General features: G+C 41.7%; 1 protein-coding gene across 4 annotated transcripts in view; it reads right to left on the reverse strand.

Annotated features, from left to right (window-relative positions):
* Window positions 1–13,004, reverse strand: part of RASA2 (RAS p21 protein activator 2) — a 117,904-nt gene extending 104,900 nt beyond the window's left edge. For 2 of the 4 annotated variants that reach the window (XM_073803752.1, XM_019934280.3), the window contains exon 1: window positions 12,831–13,004. In XM_073803752.1, coding sequence (XP_073659853.1) covers window positions 12,831–12,954 — 124 coding nt within the window. In that variant the 5' untranslated portion in view covers window positions 12,955–13,004. Of the gene's footprint in view, window positions 1–6,032; window positions 6,117–11,308; window positions 11,370–12,830 lie in introns of those variants that run through there. The other 2 variants (XM_073803753.1, XM_019934281.3) reach the window with 2 other exon arrangements.
* Window positions 13,005–16,376: the final 3,372 nt, after the last annotated feature.

Genomic DNA, 16,376 nt, shown 5'->3' on the forward strand with positions numbered 1-16,376 from the left:
AGAGAAGCTCACTTTTTTTTAATGAGACTTTTATTAAAGAAATAATACATTTCCACTAGAGGAAATAGATGCACAAACACCTAACCTTTCTATACCTCGGGCTGCACATCTCTAAAATGAGGGGTTTGAACTATTTCAAATGGGGGGGCACAATTTGGGGGTCAGCTAACCAGAGGTTTATTTTGTCTGTCCTGCATAATGTTAGGAAAAATGTAGCCAACATCTAGAAACTGGGAGAGTTAATAATAAATAAATCCATATTTCTGGTTTCTCTTTAATAATCAGAGACCTGGCAACGTGGTTCTGAGTAGAAACTGTAGACAGACAGCCTCTTTTGAAATCCTAACAATCCCCACCTGGCTTTAACTTCACTATGCCTGGTCTCTGTAGACTGGAGTTTGCAACACCTTAACTAGTTAATCTTCTAGGCCTCCGTAGAGATTTAAGATCCTGAGAGATAACACCTGAAATGTTTTAAAATGCACATGGCAACACTGATTTCAAATGTTTTTAGATATTGCTACCTGTGGCCAGTTTAATCTCATAAACACTACAAGAACTGGATATACATTTATATTAAATAGCTGTTCATCAAGAAAACTATGAATATTTACTTTACCGATTATCACTACTGTTTACGTTACAACGTGCCAAGCACTATAGCAAGTCATCCAATCTTCCCACAACCACTCTGTAAGATTAGAATAACTACCATTACGAATTTATACAAAAGGAAGCTGAGGCTCAGAGAGGTTAGGTGATTACTAGAAAAGTAGCAGAAAATCATGTTTTCAACATGCTACAGTTTCATTTATCATTCAATTTCTAGATACCTAATAAATATTTCCTATAAAGAAATCTTACAGAAGAGCTCTCTCTTGTTCATTTTTTACAGTTCTCAATGGAGAAAGGAAAAGAAAAACTGCCGTAATCACACATGACCTTCCAAAAGTTTTCCTATTCACCCTCTTCAGAGTATGTCGGATTGCCCCAGGTGTACAGTAACAAAAAAGGAGGGGGGGGTACCTAAGAACCACTGAAGAGAAAAAAGTTACATAGCTGTTATTTCGCTCTCTAGTTGTCATCTCGAAAGCACCACTGGGAAGTTAGACATTTACATTTGTGATACTATTGAGGCAGAGAATGAGACACCAATAGGCATATGGTGACTGCTGGAATATCTACTAGTAAGTAGCGTTTTCCAATGCATAAATTAACATAATCAGATAACTAGATTGTCAAGCAACTTTTCTTACTCCCAATAAATGATAAATTACCTTTAAAAATATAATCTGAGATTCTATAATCCCACTCAACTGGTCATCTTAAAAAAAATCAACACATTACATAATTCCTAGCAGAAATCTGGTTCTATGGAAGAACAGGCACTATGATATCAACCTGGGACCTGGAGGTTAAAGAAACAGGGAATAATAAAGTTTCACTAACACTGCACTCCTACTCCATCACGGAAATAAGGTACTGTGCAATCACCAGTAAAACATAAACGAGGTAATAGCACTGAGTGAGCACTTGAGTGGGCAAAGGACTCCAGGAATCCAGTATAGTTTAGGTGGTTAGCCTAAACTCAGTGAGCAAAGAACTGTCTTGTGGTTATAAAACCTGAACAACATAAAGTACAACTCTTGACAAGGCATAAAGTCAAGGTTAAAGCATGAATTCCATGGCAACTCCTCAAAAATGCCCTACTAGGTAAGATGCAGCTCCTCAGTGTGAAAGTCTACAGAACATAGTTAGGGGCCAATTGTTTTACACAAGTCATGTGCATAATAATTATCATACAGTTATCTATATTGCTATCATATTAATCACCTCCGACTGAAGCTTAGGCCAGAGCAAGAAGTTAGGAAACTACTGTACATGAAAAGGCAAGTTTCGCAAGGTATTGCCAGGAAACCTCCATGGGTTATAGAGAGACGTCACCAAGTTGCAGGCAGGATCTTCCTGTGGTTTGCCTTGCCCACTTCCGGTTTCAGTTTTGAACGTGTGCTGATCCCTAAGCTCCCTACAGCCCCCTTCTCAAGTAGCAAACCAAACTCTGAAGCACATATGGCAGAAATCTCTCCTAGAATAGGCCAATGGTCCCTACAGCTACAAGAAACTTAAAGGCTCCTAAGCTGACCAAGAGAGACTAGCATGGCAAGCAAATGAAAGGCCCAAAGCCAGGTGGTGACAGAACTAAGGGCTACATGGACAGGCCATATATGGGATAAGGCTACTATTTCTGATAACAGCATCCAGGAAGCCAAAATGGGACTCAGTCATGATCCAGAGTTTTTCAAAAAAAAAAAAGTGGCACCTAGATATAAAGAAGTAGCACCCACACAGGTGCATGTATATGGGGTGTGTGTGTGTGTGCACGGGTGTGTTTTCTAAGAGAACCGTTAACATGCACAAACCCACATGAGCACAGCCAAGCAGACAGAAGAATAACATTTTTTGTGAAACCCAAAAACAGTACTAAAGATAAATTTTTAGCGCATTCCAACGTTCTAATTTTATTGACATTAGACCATAACCAATTTAGGGATAATTATTAACTTCTTGACAACAGAAATGTACTCATCAGTTCTTCCCAATATACCAACTCACAGGCAACTTGGTAGAGAAAAGGACATGGACCTTAGCATCTTAAAGACCTTCTGAATACCTGCCCCTGCCCCTTTGAACCCTGAGCCTTTCCATCTGCTTCTTTGCTAAAATAGGAATTAATAACAAATTTCTTCATGAAATTGGATTAAATGAAATAATTTACAAAGTATCCTAACAGAGTACCTGGAAAAGAGTAAATACTCAATAAATGTTAGTTCACTTCCCCCATCTACCAAGAAAATTTTTTTATAAAATAAAACTGTCCAGGGACTTCCCTGGTGGCACAGTGGTTAAGACTTCGAGCTCCCAATGCAGGGGGCCTGGGTTCGACCCCTGGTCAGGGAACGAGATCCCATATGCATGCGGCAACTAAGAGTTGGCATGCCACAACTAAGAAGGCCATGTGCCGCAATTAAGGAGCCCGTGAGCCACCGCTAAGTCCCAGCACAACCAAATAAATAAACATTTAATAAAATAGAAAATTAAAACTGCCCAAATTCAAAACGAAGAGGTTCCGTACTACTCACACAAATGTTAACAATATTTTAAGGGATCAAAATTATTCTTTTTACTATATTCCTCTGAAACAAAATACTGAATTTTTTTAAAGTCAACTTTCTGAATACAAACAATTGGTGAAAACAGGCAGAGCATATGGGAATTCACTGTATTACTCTTACAGTTTTGTGTGTGTGCAGTTATATCAAAATTAAAGGTTACCCAAAAAATTGACAGAAAAATTGACTTTATTTCTATGTGCACTCAAAATGTTACCCAACCTAACATTTGGTTGTCCTTATTTTTGCAGATAGGATAGTCTTCAACAGTTAGAGAAAGAGAGGCTCTCACAGAATAAGACAAATATTGTATCAAACTCACTTATACAAATAGTCATTTTTTGATAACATACCTCATACATAAATACACTCTCCAGAAAAGTAAACCTTTATAAGGCCAATTCCCTTTGTCCACCACTGACATAACCAATGTTGTTTATCTTTTCAAGCACCTTTCTGTGCATTTTTCCATATACATATACAGAAGTCACATATAACTATACATACCACCCTAACAACTGGCTTCTTTCTTATTCAACGATACCTCTTGAAGTTCTTTCCTTTCATACTATAGATACATCTCATTCTTTTTAGCCATATATGGGATAAGGCTACTATTTCTGATAACGGCATCCAGGAAGCCAAAACTCAGTCATGATCCAGAGTTTTTCAAATAAAAACAAAAGTGGCACCTAGATATAAAGAAGTTGCACCCACACAGGTGCGTGTAAATGGGGTGTGTGTGTGTGTTATAAAATATGTTTATGAACATACTACTTAGCCATCATCCTACTGATGGACACTTAAATTGCCTCTGTATTGTTTTACCAACAAGGTAATATTAAACATGTTTGTATATACCTCTTCTGCAACCGTGTGTTTCTGTAGGGCAGATATGTAGAAGTAGAAATGAATAGGGTATACACACTTAAATTTTTAACAGATATTGCCAAAATGCTCTCCAACACTGCTTTCCAGTTTAAATTCAAGCAACAGTGAAGAAAGTACCTGTTTCCCTAAACCCTCACCAAATACTGAAAGCAATGAGCTCTTCTTTTTTCACAAACTGATGACTTTTTAAAATCTGTATTTCCCTGATTAATTTTTGTTAAACCTTTCCAGTATTTTCTTATGTTTACTGGCCTTTTGTATCTTCTTTTCTGTGGAATGCCTATTCATATCCTTTATTTTTCTAATGGCCTTTTCCTTTTTAAAATTTGGATGAACTTTTTATATACTCTGGACACTAACAAATAAGGAGTATAGATAGCAGGTTAAGAGTAACAGAGCCAGTCTGCCCACGGCTCACTCACTGTCTCATCTTGACAAGTTACTTAGTTTAGCCTCAGTTAAACTAAGGCTCAGTTACACTAAGGCCTCCGCACCTCAGTTTCCTCATCTGTAAAAATGTGGATAATAACTGTACTTATAGAGTCACCATGAGGATTAAGTTAGTTAATATACTTAAAGTGCTTTATCTTTTTTTTTTTTCAAACATCTTTATTGGACTTAAAGTGCTTTAAAACAGTGCCTGGCACAGTATAAGTGTTATATAAGTGTTTTCTTTTTCCTCTAAGATTTGCTGCCAGTATCTTCTCCCAATCTATTGTTTATCTTTTAGCTCCTGTTTATAGTTAAGTCTTCATTTACTTTTCCTCAAACAATTCTTTTTCCATCTCTATTCTAATATCAGAAAATTATATATGTAGATGAAACAAAAGACTGCCCTCACTGGATCTCATAACCAACTTCTCCTCAAGAATAAACAGAGACATCAGCCAAAGGATCTAAATTTAAAAAAATCTTTCCGCTAAAAAGATAGCTAACTTCCTTACTGCATAAAGCATTCCCACAAATCAGTAAGATGACTGATAAAGGAGCAGGGAAAAAGGCAAACCAAATAAACACCAAAAAATGCGGAAAAAAATAGCTCTTAAAAATATGAAGAAAGGGGCTTCCCTGGTGGTGCAATGGTTAAGAATCCGCCTGCCAATGCAGGGTAGTGTTCGAGCCCTGGTCCGGGAAGATCCCACATGCCGCGGAGCAACTAAGCCCCTGCGCCACAACTACTGAGCCTGCTCTCTAGAGCCCGTGAGCCACAACTACTGAAGCCCGTGTGCCTAGAGCCCGTGCTCCGCAGCAAGAGAAGCCACTACAATAAGCAGCCCGCGCACCACAACGAAGAGCAGCCCCGGCTCACCGCAACTAGAGAAAGCCCGCGCGCAGCAACAAAGACCCAACACAGCCAAAAATAAATAAATTTATTTTAAAAATTATGAAGAAATCCTCAACCTCATTTAGAAGTGCAAATTAAGACTAAATACTAGGTGTTCCTTTTCATCTTACAGACCAGTAAAGATCAAGAAGTTTTAAAATACACACTATGGGGGCGTAAAGAAACAGGCATTCATATATTGCTGCTGGGAGCATAAACTGTTATAGTTTCTATGAAAAGCAATTTGCCACTGTCCTTTGAGCATAAAAATGCACATACCACTCAATTCATCAATTTAACATCTAGGAATTTATCCTACAGACACATGCATTCATATGAAAAATAAAATACCTACAAAATTATTTATTGCAGTAATGTTTGTAATAGCAAAAACTGGAAATAATCTAAATGTCCAGTCCAGGGGACTGGCTAAATAAACTGTGGTATATAGAGATGACGAAATTTTATGCAGCTGTTAAAAAAATGAGGCAGTTCCCCCTCCCTCCCTCCCTCCCCCCATATATACACACATATATTTATGAAAAATCGTCAAGCTACTACTATTAAGTGTAAAAAGGCAAGATGCAAACAATGTGTATATTTTGTTATGATATGTATATTGGTGAGACAGAGATGTTAATACTCACACATTTAAGTATAAATGCTTAAATAATCTCTGTATGCATACGAAAGAAATTAATTGGTAATGCTTGCTTCTGAAGAGGGAATGGCTAGGGGAATAAAAGAAGTGAGAAAAATTAACTTTTTAATGTATACCTTATGTACCTTTTGAATTTTGTACCAAGTATTTGTACTATCTAATCAAATGAACAAATAAACCTTTAAAAATAATCAATTGAAAACCTCCCTGTGATCACACCAAACTTTCAACTGGTACCCTTTATTCTTTTTTTGTTTTTTTTGTTTTTTGTTTTGCCATGCCACGCGGCACGCAGGATCTTCTCCGATCAGGGATTGAACCCGTGCCCCCTACATTGGGAGCGCAGAGTCTTAACCACTGGACCGCCAGGGAAGTCGCTGGTACCCTTTAAATGGTCACGCACAACAGGTTGCTAACATTCAGGTAGTTGGTGGCTAGTCTGTTCAATGGGCAAAAGCTGAGGCTCACCATCCTAGCTGCCCATTAACAAACCCTGTGGAATGTTTTAAACCTACAGGTGTCCAGGTACCACCCCAGAAATTCTGATTTAGTAGGTCTGGAGTAAAGCCTGGGCATGAGAACTTTTTAAGTTCACAGGTGACACTGATGGGCAGTCAGGTCTGAAAACAGCTGAGTTAGAGCATAACAAAAAAAGGTAAACATCCAGGCTCAGTCTCCACCTAGATTACAACCACAGTTTCATCACTAATCCTAACTACTTCACAAAGTTCTTAAAGAGGAACAGATGAGAGGATGTAGCTGGCACAGTGAAAATCTATTACTACTTCTGGATATTATCATTAAGATAGGCAGTGTAATCTTCATATATTAAACACAGTACTTTTGCAGCACTCATACTAATGAGTTCATCCTACGTAGCATTTTAGTAAAAACTTTGATAGTAGTGGACTAGTGCCCAACAGGCCATTAACTGTATGACAGTGGAGTCTCTGAGTGTCAACTTCTTCATTTGCAAAATGAGGGGACTGAACAGGATATGTTCTCTACCTTCCAGCTCTAAACTTTTATAATTCTCTAAGAATACAAGTGTCTAAAAGCAACTATTGCTTTAGGATAAACTAGTAAGAACCTTTTTCATCTCATTCACTGCTTAGGCCCATTTCACAGCCCAGTAGGTTGGTGCCCTAACACACATTCAGATATGTATTGTGTACTGCTGAATAAAGTAATGTCACAAAAAAAAAAAAAACAAAAAAAAACTCGTTAGGATTCAAACAATATTATCTAATAAATCTTAGTGCATATTACACACAATAAGTATACTAAACACATTTAAGCATTAAAATAAAAGCATCCAATGTACTGTCTTAAAGTATTAATAAATGTTTCAAGTTAAAAGGCAACAATCAAAGACTCAGTGCTGGGCGGGATGTTAAAGACCACAACCAAACCCTTCATTTTACAAGTAAGAAAACAGAAGCTCAGCAAAGTTAAAGAATTTGCCCAAAGTCATTCTGTCATTAATGATATTCTTAGAATTAATATCACTGTAACAAATTTGTCAAGTACTGTTCATTCATGTTTGCATGTCTACTGGTATAGCCTTATAAAGTATATTATTTTAGCTAGGGATTTTGGTGAAAATAATGACATACAAAACTAAAGATGTAGAAATTTCTTAATATACATAAAAAGTTTCTTAATTTACATTAATTGATTACTATACAACAAAACTGATAGCAGCACTCAAAAGCAAACAGAATTTCATTAGTAGATAAAACATAATCTGCTATTATTTTCAAATAATTTCACAAAGCACATTAGCAAGAAATAGGATTAGTATCTATGATTAAAGGATAAAACGATAGTTTTATTTCAGCTACGTTAGTTCCAGTCTCTTAAGAGTCTATTCAAAGAGTTCTAAGTTAAAAAAGAAAAATTCTATGAACTCATTGAGGTTTACCTCCTGTCTTCCTCAGAGCAAATGATTAGCGGACTGCTCTGTGAACTTTTACAAAGAACCCTTTTCTCTCATTTCGATCCATCTGAAAGATGGATTCTTCCTCCATCTTAAATAACTCATCATCTCATTTCAAATTTCTGACAATAATGAGTTCTTAGCATGAACAAACCCTTTTTAAATCTCTCTCTATTAATTTATTAAATAACATCTCATTTCAAATGTCTGATAATAATGAATTCTCAGCATGAATAAACTCTTTTTAATTTCTCCCTCTCAATTCGATCACATTGGTCAATAAAATGTTCTGATTTATATTTTATTACCAAAAAATTGAAACCTCCCATGACAAATAAAAATATTTAATGTGTAAGGTGGGATTATTAGATTTTTCTCTTACAGGCTCAGGACCAATTAGTAACAATACTCATGGAATACAGTCAGGTAATAATATTCAACCCCAATAATAAGCAATCAGAGCATTTAGATAAATTTAATCCTTTTCCTAATACGGCAACTTTGGCATCAATTCAAACCTAAGCTCAGTTGGAACTGTGATTTTGAAAGGGATGAACTTCCTGCCACGGACCCATGTAGTTTGTCTTTAATAATACTATCATCTTCTAGTTTGTTTAGCTGTAAATTTTACAGAACACTTTCACATACAGTACATATCTCAAATCCTCCTCAGGATAACATAGTGAGAGGTAAGACATTTTCTAAAGGCCTATTTTGTTCTAGCCACCATGCTGACAACTGGACATTAAAAACAAAAAACAAAAAAAAAACAAGAATGAATTCTACCTTGGAAGAACTCACAGTCTAATGGGGGAAAGAAATGATTTCTATACAATGTGTTACAAGGAAATCAACAACAACTTGTGATCCCCCAGCAGTACAAAGGCCTACCACATTCTCTCCAGGAATGAGGGTAGCAGTGTCCCGCACACACGGCTTTGGTCAGGGGATCACATGGAGCAGGCTTCTGAAGGATGAGTAGGAGTTCCCTGGCATAAATATGGGGTGGAAGAAAGGAGAAGACACGCCCAAGCAGAGGGAACAACATGTACAAAATGGCTAGTGATGAGGCATTATTCCCATTTTAAAGGTGAGGAAGACAAGCTCAAAGGTAAGTGAGCTGCCTAAAGTCACATGAATAATAATGAACAACGTATGAAACAGAATTCAAGTCTCCTGATTTTAATCAGCTTTGTACACCAGGAAATGCCAGCACATGTTGGACCAGAACATAAAATAAAGTTTTTAGCTACTACTTTATTACTCCTTCCTAAGAGATGGCCCATATCTGATTCAGTTCCTGGGGGGATGAAGAGAATGATCGGGGAGGGGATTTATTTAATCCTCAAATCAAGCCTGTGAGATAGAGGTGTTTTAACTACCCCCACTTTACGCACAAGAACAGAGAGACACACAGAGGTTAACAAAAGTCAGAAATTAAGTGAAGAATCAAACCCAGGTGACTAACCTGACCAAGCCTCTAAACTCAAGCACTTAACCATATCCCACAGATCCTACACAGGGAGACCACGTGAGTTCTGGGACATATCGTGGTCCCACAGATCTTGTACCGTACCACACATCTCAACGTTCACACAAATCCTCATTGGCTCCCTTATCAATCCGGTCTCCCTTGAGCAGGTCAACCCATGCATAAGGTGGTCTGGGCTCTTTGAGCAACATTTTTACAACATGATTTAACTGGATGAGAGCAAACTTAACAAAAAACAGTAACCAAAAAGGAGGACATGACAAAATAACAGCATGAAGCCTGAAAGTATAAAGGAGAAAGCCCCAACCCCCATCTTTCACTTGTGTATGGGATTTTTAGGGGGATGGGGCCAATGTCAAAGTGCTTCAAGAGGACTAACATACCGGCCACTCACTGCACAGGAGTTCAGACCAAAGGATGGAGTCTGGAGTACAACCTTGCTTTCCTTGATGAAAGGTTCATACAACTCTAAGACATCCAACAACTAAACCTGGCTCTTGAATATTAATATTTGGAGCTGCCATGGTTTCCTACTGCACTAATATGACTTCAAGGAATTAAGGGTCCGCACATAAGCTCAAATACTGTAGCAACACTGGATTAGCTAATGTCAGTTGATTGTTTGAAAGTGACCACAGAATGTCATTTCACCCTGTGAGGTATACGGGGAATATATGGGATATATGGAAATATATGGGAAATTTAATAAATACTGGAGTGATATGCCTAAAGAAGGTTGTGGACTACTATTCTAGAACTTTAGAGAGATATAAATCCAACCCTCCCACTATCTGCTGGAATAATCTGGAGTTGAAGGGTCCTACCCAAGTCCAGGAGAAAGAACATTTCCTTTCAGGCTCACTTTCAGACCTAAGAATCTATAATTCCCCAAGTCAAAGGCTCTCAATCAGCAGTTGGAATCTGCCAGCACATCTCCAGGCTGGTGGGCACATGAAGCTTTCCTCCGAGGTCTCTCTCCCAGCATGGTGAAAAAGAAAGCTGACACAGTTACCCACACCCCCAAGCTGCTTAATATCTGCACAGTCAGAACCGCTATCATCCCATTTCTGTGACTTTAGCACCTGCTAATAATGACACTTCCAGCCCCCCAGCCCCCAGTCTGCAAAACCCACATGTCAGTTTCAGGGAAACAGAAAACAGCATCTCTTCACAGGGTTCTGAAGGTCAACCAACTCTAGATCACACCAGCTAAAAGGAGGGCACAGAAACGGAGAGGGAGATGGGGGGAAGCTTCGTATATAAGTTTCCTAATACGTTTTTTCTATGAAACAGACACTCCATGACCTGAGCTATAAGCTGAGCAATTCAAAAAGCAAGAAGCTGACTGCGATAACAGATGTAGTACTTCGACTATGGTTAAAGAGGTAATATCATTCCCAGCAGCTGGATGTTCAATCTCCAAGTCTGGGTAGTGGGGTTGCTCTCCCACAGAAACAAAGTTGAGTTTTTTTATTTGTAGGCCCAAGTTCCACTCACAGTGATATCACTCACTGTGCTACCTTTGCCATGGAGCAGGTGAAAGTGCAGGGCAGCTAAGTCCTTCTGGAAACAGCCCAACCCTAACTCTCGATTCCAAGATATGTGTATATGTAGTTCCATGGTACAACCTGCAGCTATGTAAATCAGCGAGGCTCCAATAGACACTGCCTAGCATCAAGTGACACTAAAATGTAAAGCAGTGAAAATCTGAAAAATCAGATCAGTGAGGGGGTGCTCTGGCCCATTCATTTATAGTTTTCCCAAATATTAAATTAGATATATGCAAATATTAAGCATAAGACTTAATTTGAATACTGAAAAGATTTTATACCCTAGTAGGTTGTGCTGGGATCTTAGACATAGACAAGATCTCCTTCTCTGGTGTCATTTTTCCAGGTTTTAAGAACTGTACTCTCTTAAGAACCCCAGCACTACTTCTGGAAATAAAAAGGTGAGAGAATTTAATATGTCTGCTTCTGAGGTTTAATAAAATCCCAAATACTTGAAAGGGGGATCAACTTGAAAAAGGCAAGTGGGGAAATCCAACTTCACTTAATAATATCACTATTCAGGAAGAGGAAAATTTTACATCCTGTGCAAGAAAGAGCATTGTTAACCATTTTAATGCAATTCGATTTTCTTCATACAGAGTAAAAAGTACTCCTAATGACTAAGGGCTATTTACAGGAAACATGAAGCATGTAGCATGTTTCCAATCTGAGGATACTCAATCAAGAAAGCAAAACTAATTTTCAACCAGAGCAAAAATAAACTGTATTGACATATCTTATCTTACAAATAGCCAAAAAAAAAAGTGTTTCCTCTGAATAAACTACAGTACTGTGAAAAAATTGGCAATCTGACGCCAAAGGGTCATTTTTAAAAAAAATAGATGTCCAAATGACTGAATTCAAATGGTCTGTCTACAGTAATGCTCAGGGCCTCTGAGTAAAAATGTGAAGGCAACTAGGATGGCTCACTCACGAATAACAATTAAAGGCATAAGAAAGAAAGGAATTAAGTGGGTTAAGTGCGGGCTGGATGACTGTTTTGAGACCTGCTCACAGGAAGCCACTACATCCTGCCTTAAGTCCCTGTCAGTCACGCTGTCTCTCGATTCAAGTCCCCGCCGCAGCGAGGTGGGGCGAGTACAGGTGTCCGGCCCCAGCCCCTCCCGGAGCGCTCACTCGCGAGCACCCGTACGGTGGCCACTCGAGTCCCAGGGCGGACCGTTTCCCCAGCCCTGGGCGCCTTTTCCACCCTCGCCCCGGCTCGTGAACCCAGAAAACAGGCAGCCCCCTCCCCTCGGGCCAGCCTCAGTTCCCCGCCCTCCTCCTCCTCCTCCTCCGGCCGCGCCTCCCGGTAATTACCGCCCGGCTCCCACCGCCGGGCCGCTCCCGACGCCAGCAGCCGCCCGCAGGCCTGCGTAGGAGGGCAGCCGGAAGCTCCTCACGCCCCCAGCTCACGCCCCCAGCCGCAGCCCGGGCCGGGGCGTCCCAGCGTCCAGGCCGCGCCCCAAAGCCGAGCCCCTCACGCCGGCGCTGCCCCCGCAAACGGCCCCCCCACCCCGGTCCCCGGCAAATTCCCGGCTCTCCACTCGCTCCGGACTGGGGCAGCCTCAGCCCACGCTGCCCCGTCCGGGAGACGCCTCCCCCAACACACCCCCCTCCCAGCCTCCCCGGGCCGGTCCTCCCCGCGCGCCTCGCCCGGCCCCCGCCCAGGCCCCTCTCGGCCCCGGGGTCCCAGCGCGGCTCGGCGCCGCCACCCCCACGCGCCCGCCGCCCCCTCAGTCCCGCGGCCGCCGGCGGCGGCGCCGCCGCCGGGTGGGTTCCCTCACCCCGGCCCCAGCTTACAGATCTTGCCCCGCAGGCTCTGCAGCACTCGGACCTCGCGACTGTCCTCGTCCCCGGCCTCCGGCTCTGCCGTCGCAGTCGCCGCATCGGAAGAAGCCGCAGCAGCAGGCGCCGCCGCCGCCATGGTGCCGCCCGGCCTGTACCGCAGCCTCGCCGCCTGCGTAGCGGGGCGAGGCGGAGCCCAGCCGCGGCCTCCGCGAGGGCGAGCCGCGCCTGGCCCCGCCCCCCGGGCCCCGGCCGGTCTCGCCCCGCCCCGCCCCGCTCCGCCCTGCCCCCGCCCCACCAGGGGCCCCGCAGTCGCCGCCCCCGCTCCCCCGAACCCGGGCAGCCAGGCGCGAACCCACCTCTTGGCTTTCCTCCTCTTGGCCCCGTCAAAGCCCAGGCTCTAGCCAAGTGTGGCTCTGAGTCGTGGCTATGAGCAGCCTCAAAACCCCACTGAGAAAACAGCGGCCCTCCCGAGATTCCCCAAATCTTCCTGGGAATTACTCCCCCCTGCCGCCGTCCGCGGATTTCCACATCTAACGCTCAAGGGAACTCCCTGTGGGAAGAAAAGAGAACGGAATTTGACAGTTGCGTGGACCTCCAAACTACCTTATTCAGAAGGAGCCCAGGTGCCTTAGAGACTCCCGCAGTAATGTCCACATGCCCTCACCCTCAAGCCAGACGCCACACACACACAGATTCTTACTTTTAAGTCAGAACACTGTTCGTTCCGCAAAAGCTGGTTCAAAAAAAGGTCCCTCCCCCCAATCTCAACCTCAGTGCAGCGCCGGAGACCCTCCCATAGAGAAATGTTGAAGCCTCTACCACCGCTTGGGTACTTGGGAAACAAAGAGCAAAGAAGGGTCGGGTCGCATCTCCCATCCCCCCGCCCATAAGTGAGCTTGTTGAAAAGTTGATTGACACTAGGAAATTCGTAAATCTTTGACTAGTTTGTTAGCTTTTTTTCCAAGGGAACTTTTTGCAGTGAGTAAACTGCATGAATAATACCCTGGTATGTGAGGAGGAAGATGATTTCCTAGTCTTGAGGTTAACTGCAATGCCCTAAGAAGGAAGAAACTGTGACTTAATAGGGCAGGGTAGTTGTTTTCTAGGGCAACAATAGGAATCAGTCTGTCAACAAATATTTTTTGAGGGTCAGACTTAACAAATGATAGCTTCAGAGACTGCACAACGTCAAGGGGAAGACAGCCCCAGCTCTCCAGCAGCTCAGTCTGGGAGAGGACACAGAGAAGGGCAGAGGCACTGGGAGAAAAGAACTAAGATGATTAAACTGGGGAGTCATGGGAGACCTTCCTGCGAAATGTACTGCAGGATAAACTGAAGACAAAGGGGGAGAGGTGGAAAGGGGCCAAGGAGCAGAAGCCGCTTGGGCAAAGGCTGGACAGCCAGAGAGAATGGCCTTGGTATGTGTCTATGGCCGAGGAGTGACACTACCAATTCTGCGTGTGTTGCCAGTGACCACTATGTGATTTTTACACATGTTGGAGAAAGTGAACCTACTCCTCCTATATGAATGTTTTGCTGTCGTTTCAAAAATAGGTCCAAAGCTTAATTTCCTACCTTCATTTCCAAATCTGAGTTCACAGCCATATTCTGTTATCAGGGCTAGAAACTTTGACTCTTTTTTGAATCCCTTGTCCCCATACAGTTTTCAGTTGCCACATCCTTCTGACTCTGCCAAAATCTCTCCTCTCTCTTCCTTCCTTTCCATTCCCTGTCATTGTCCTTATTAAAACCATCCTCATTTGAGTAGTGTCAACATGTCATAGTATTTTGTGTGTGTTTTGTTTTCAAAAAGAAGGAGCTTATGAGACTGACTTGGGTCTGAGCCTAATGCTATCACTTTTACACGTGTGATGTTTGGGCAAGTTACGCAGTCTTTCTGAACCTGGTTTTAAACCATAAAATGGGAATTCTATACTTACTCTTCCCTCCTCAAAGGGTGATTCTCAGGATGAAATCATTCTTGAGAGTGTGTGTGAAGCATCTAGTGGAATGCGGGGCAGGTAGCAGGTTTAACTCAGTAAACATCACCTCCTGCTCTTGACTGGAACTCTTAGAACAGGTCTCCCATCCCTGTCCTTCCTCCCACACATCACTTAAGCTTTCTAAAGCAAAAATTGGAGTTTGTCACTTGTCTGCTCAAAAAAGCATCAATGGCTTCATTCATCCCTTAAGCCGGCAGCAAGCTACACAGTACAGGTCATGAACAGTACTAGAAACGATGAAGAGTAAAGTTCACATTCCTCGGGCGAGCTTTCAGGGTTGGTCCTGGACCCAGCCTACCTGACTCCTCTTATCTCCGGCCACACTGAGCCACTTTTCCCACCAGCCGGACTCTGTTAGGAGGGCCCTTCCTCCTCCCAGACCAAATGCTGCCCCATCCATCTCTCTTTTTCTCTCAACAGACAGAGGTTCTTATCTGTACCTGTTTATGGCATTGATCACTTTCTGCCTGGTGTTATGTTACCTGTGTACTTGTTTATCTCTTCTTCTAAATTCATTTTTTTAAACTCTTCCAATAAATATCTGCTGAATGAATGATTTGAATCATATTAGCTCACTTCCTCTCCTCTGCAGACTCGAAATTTTCCTGTTTGGGAAATTCTGATTTGTATTTATTATTCATTTTCATACCTGTCCAAATGGTTAAAATAGGAATGGGAAACCTTAATAACAACCTATAATTTAAAATTAAAAGCTAGTTTTTAAAGGTTTCTTCCTTTCTTTAAAATAACATCTGTACAGATTCTCCTAGTTTCCTTTCTTTTCACTAGCTTAACCCCAGGTCCATAACTCTATCACTAAATTGTTTGAAAACAGTTTTACATGAAGTGTAAAATTACACACTTTTCCTCCCAGGCAGCCTTCCTGTTGCAGATTTCAGAATTATCATACTATTTCACTAAAACTCAGAAACTTCATTTTTTCTTCATCCAAAGTCATTCCTAATTACTCTAATTCTGAATAAATGTTTAAGGACATTAATATTCTTTTGCTGGTACTGATCTGCTTTGCAGAGATTTTTAGCAGAGTCAATGTTTCCTTAATGTAAAATATTTGGGAAATAAGCCTTTGTAAAGACTCAAAAGATTTACTCACTACGACAAGAAGGCTGTGGCATCCCCCTCCCTTAATCGCCCTTGCATTGTGTTTTAAATTCAACTAGAGTTCCTCTCATTTCTTCATGATGTTTAGTAACTGGAACAATATTGCATCATACACAAACTTGCCCTTCACTTCCTTCCTCAAATTATTAATGAATGTGTTTAAAGGCCCTCACTCCTATCTCTACCCGCTCCATTCACTACTTTGTCTTCTCCTATTTCTTCACCAGTTTTTAACCTGTTCAGTCTTTCACCGTAACTTGGCTGGCTTCGTGGTGGCCAAGGTAGGGAAACTCTTAATAAAATATGTCCCGCAGCTAGAAACTAATCCCAGAACATGACAGTTATACAGCATTGTTTTGAATCAACAATAGCACACACCAACCTATAACTTGGCACTATAAAGGGCTATCGCCTGGCCCTGAGTTATTTATTC

This window comes from Tursiops truncatus, chromosome 4, assembly GCF_011762595.2.
Source record: "Tursiops truncatus isolate mTurTru1 chromosome 4, mTurTru1.mat.Y, whole genome shotgun sequence".
NCBI classification, from domain to species: domain Eukaryota; kingdom Metazoa; phylum Chordata; class Mammalia; order Artiodactyla; family Delphinidae; genus Tursiops; species Tursiops truncatus.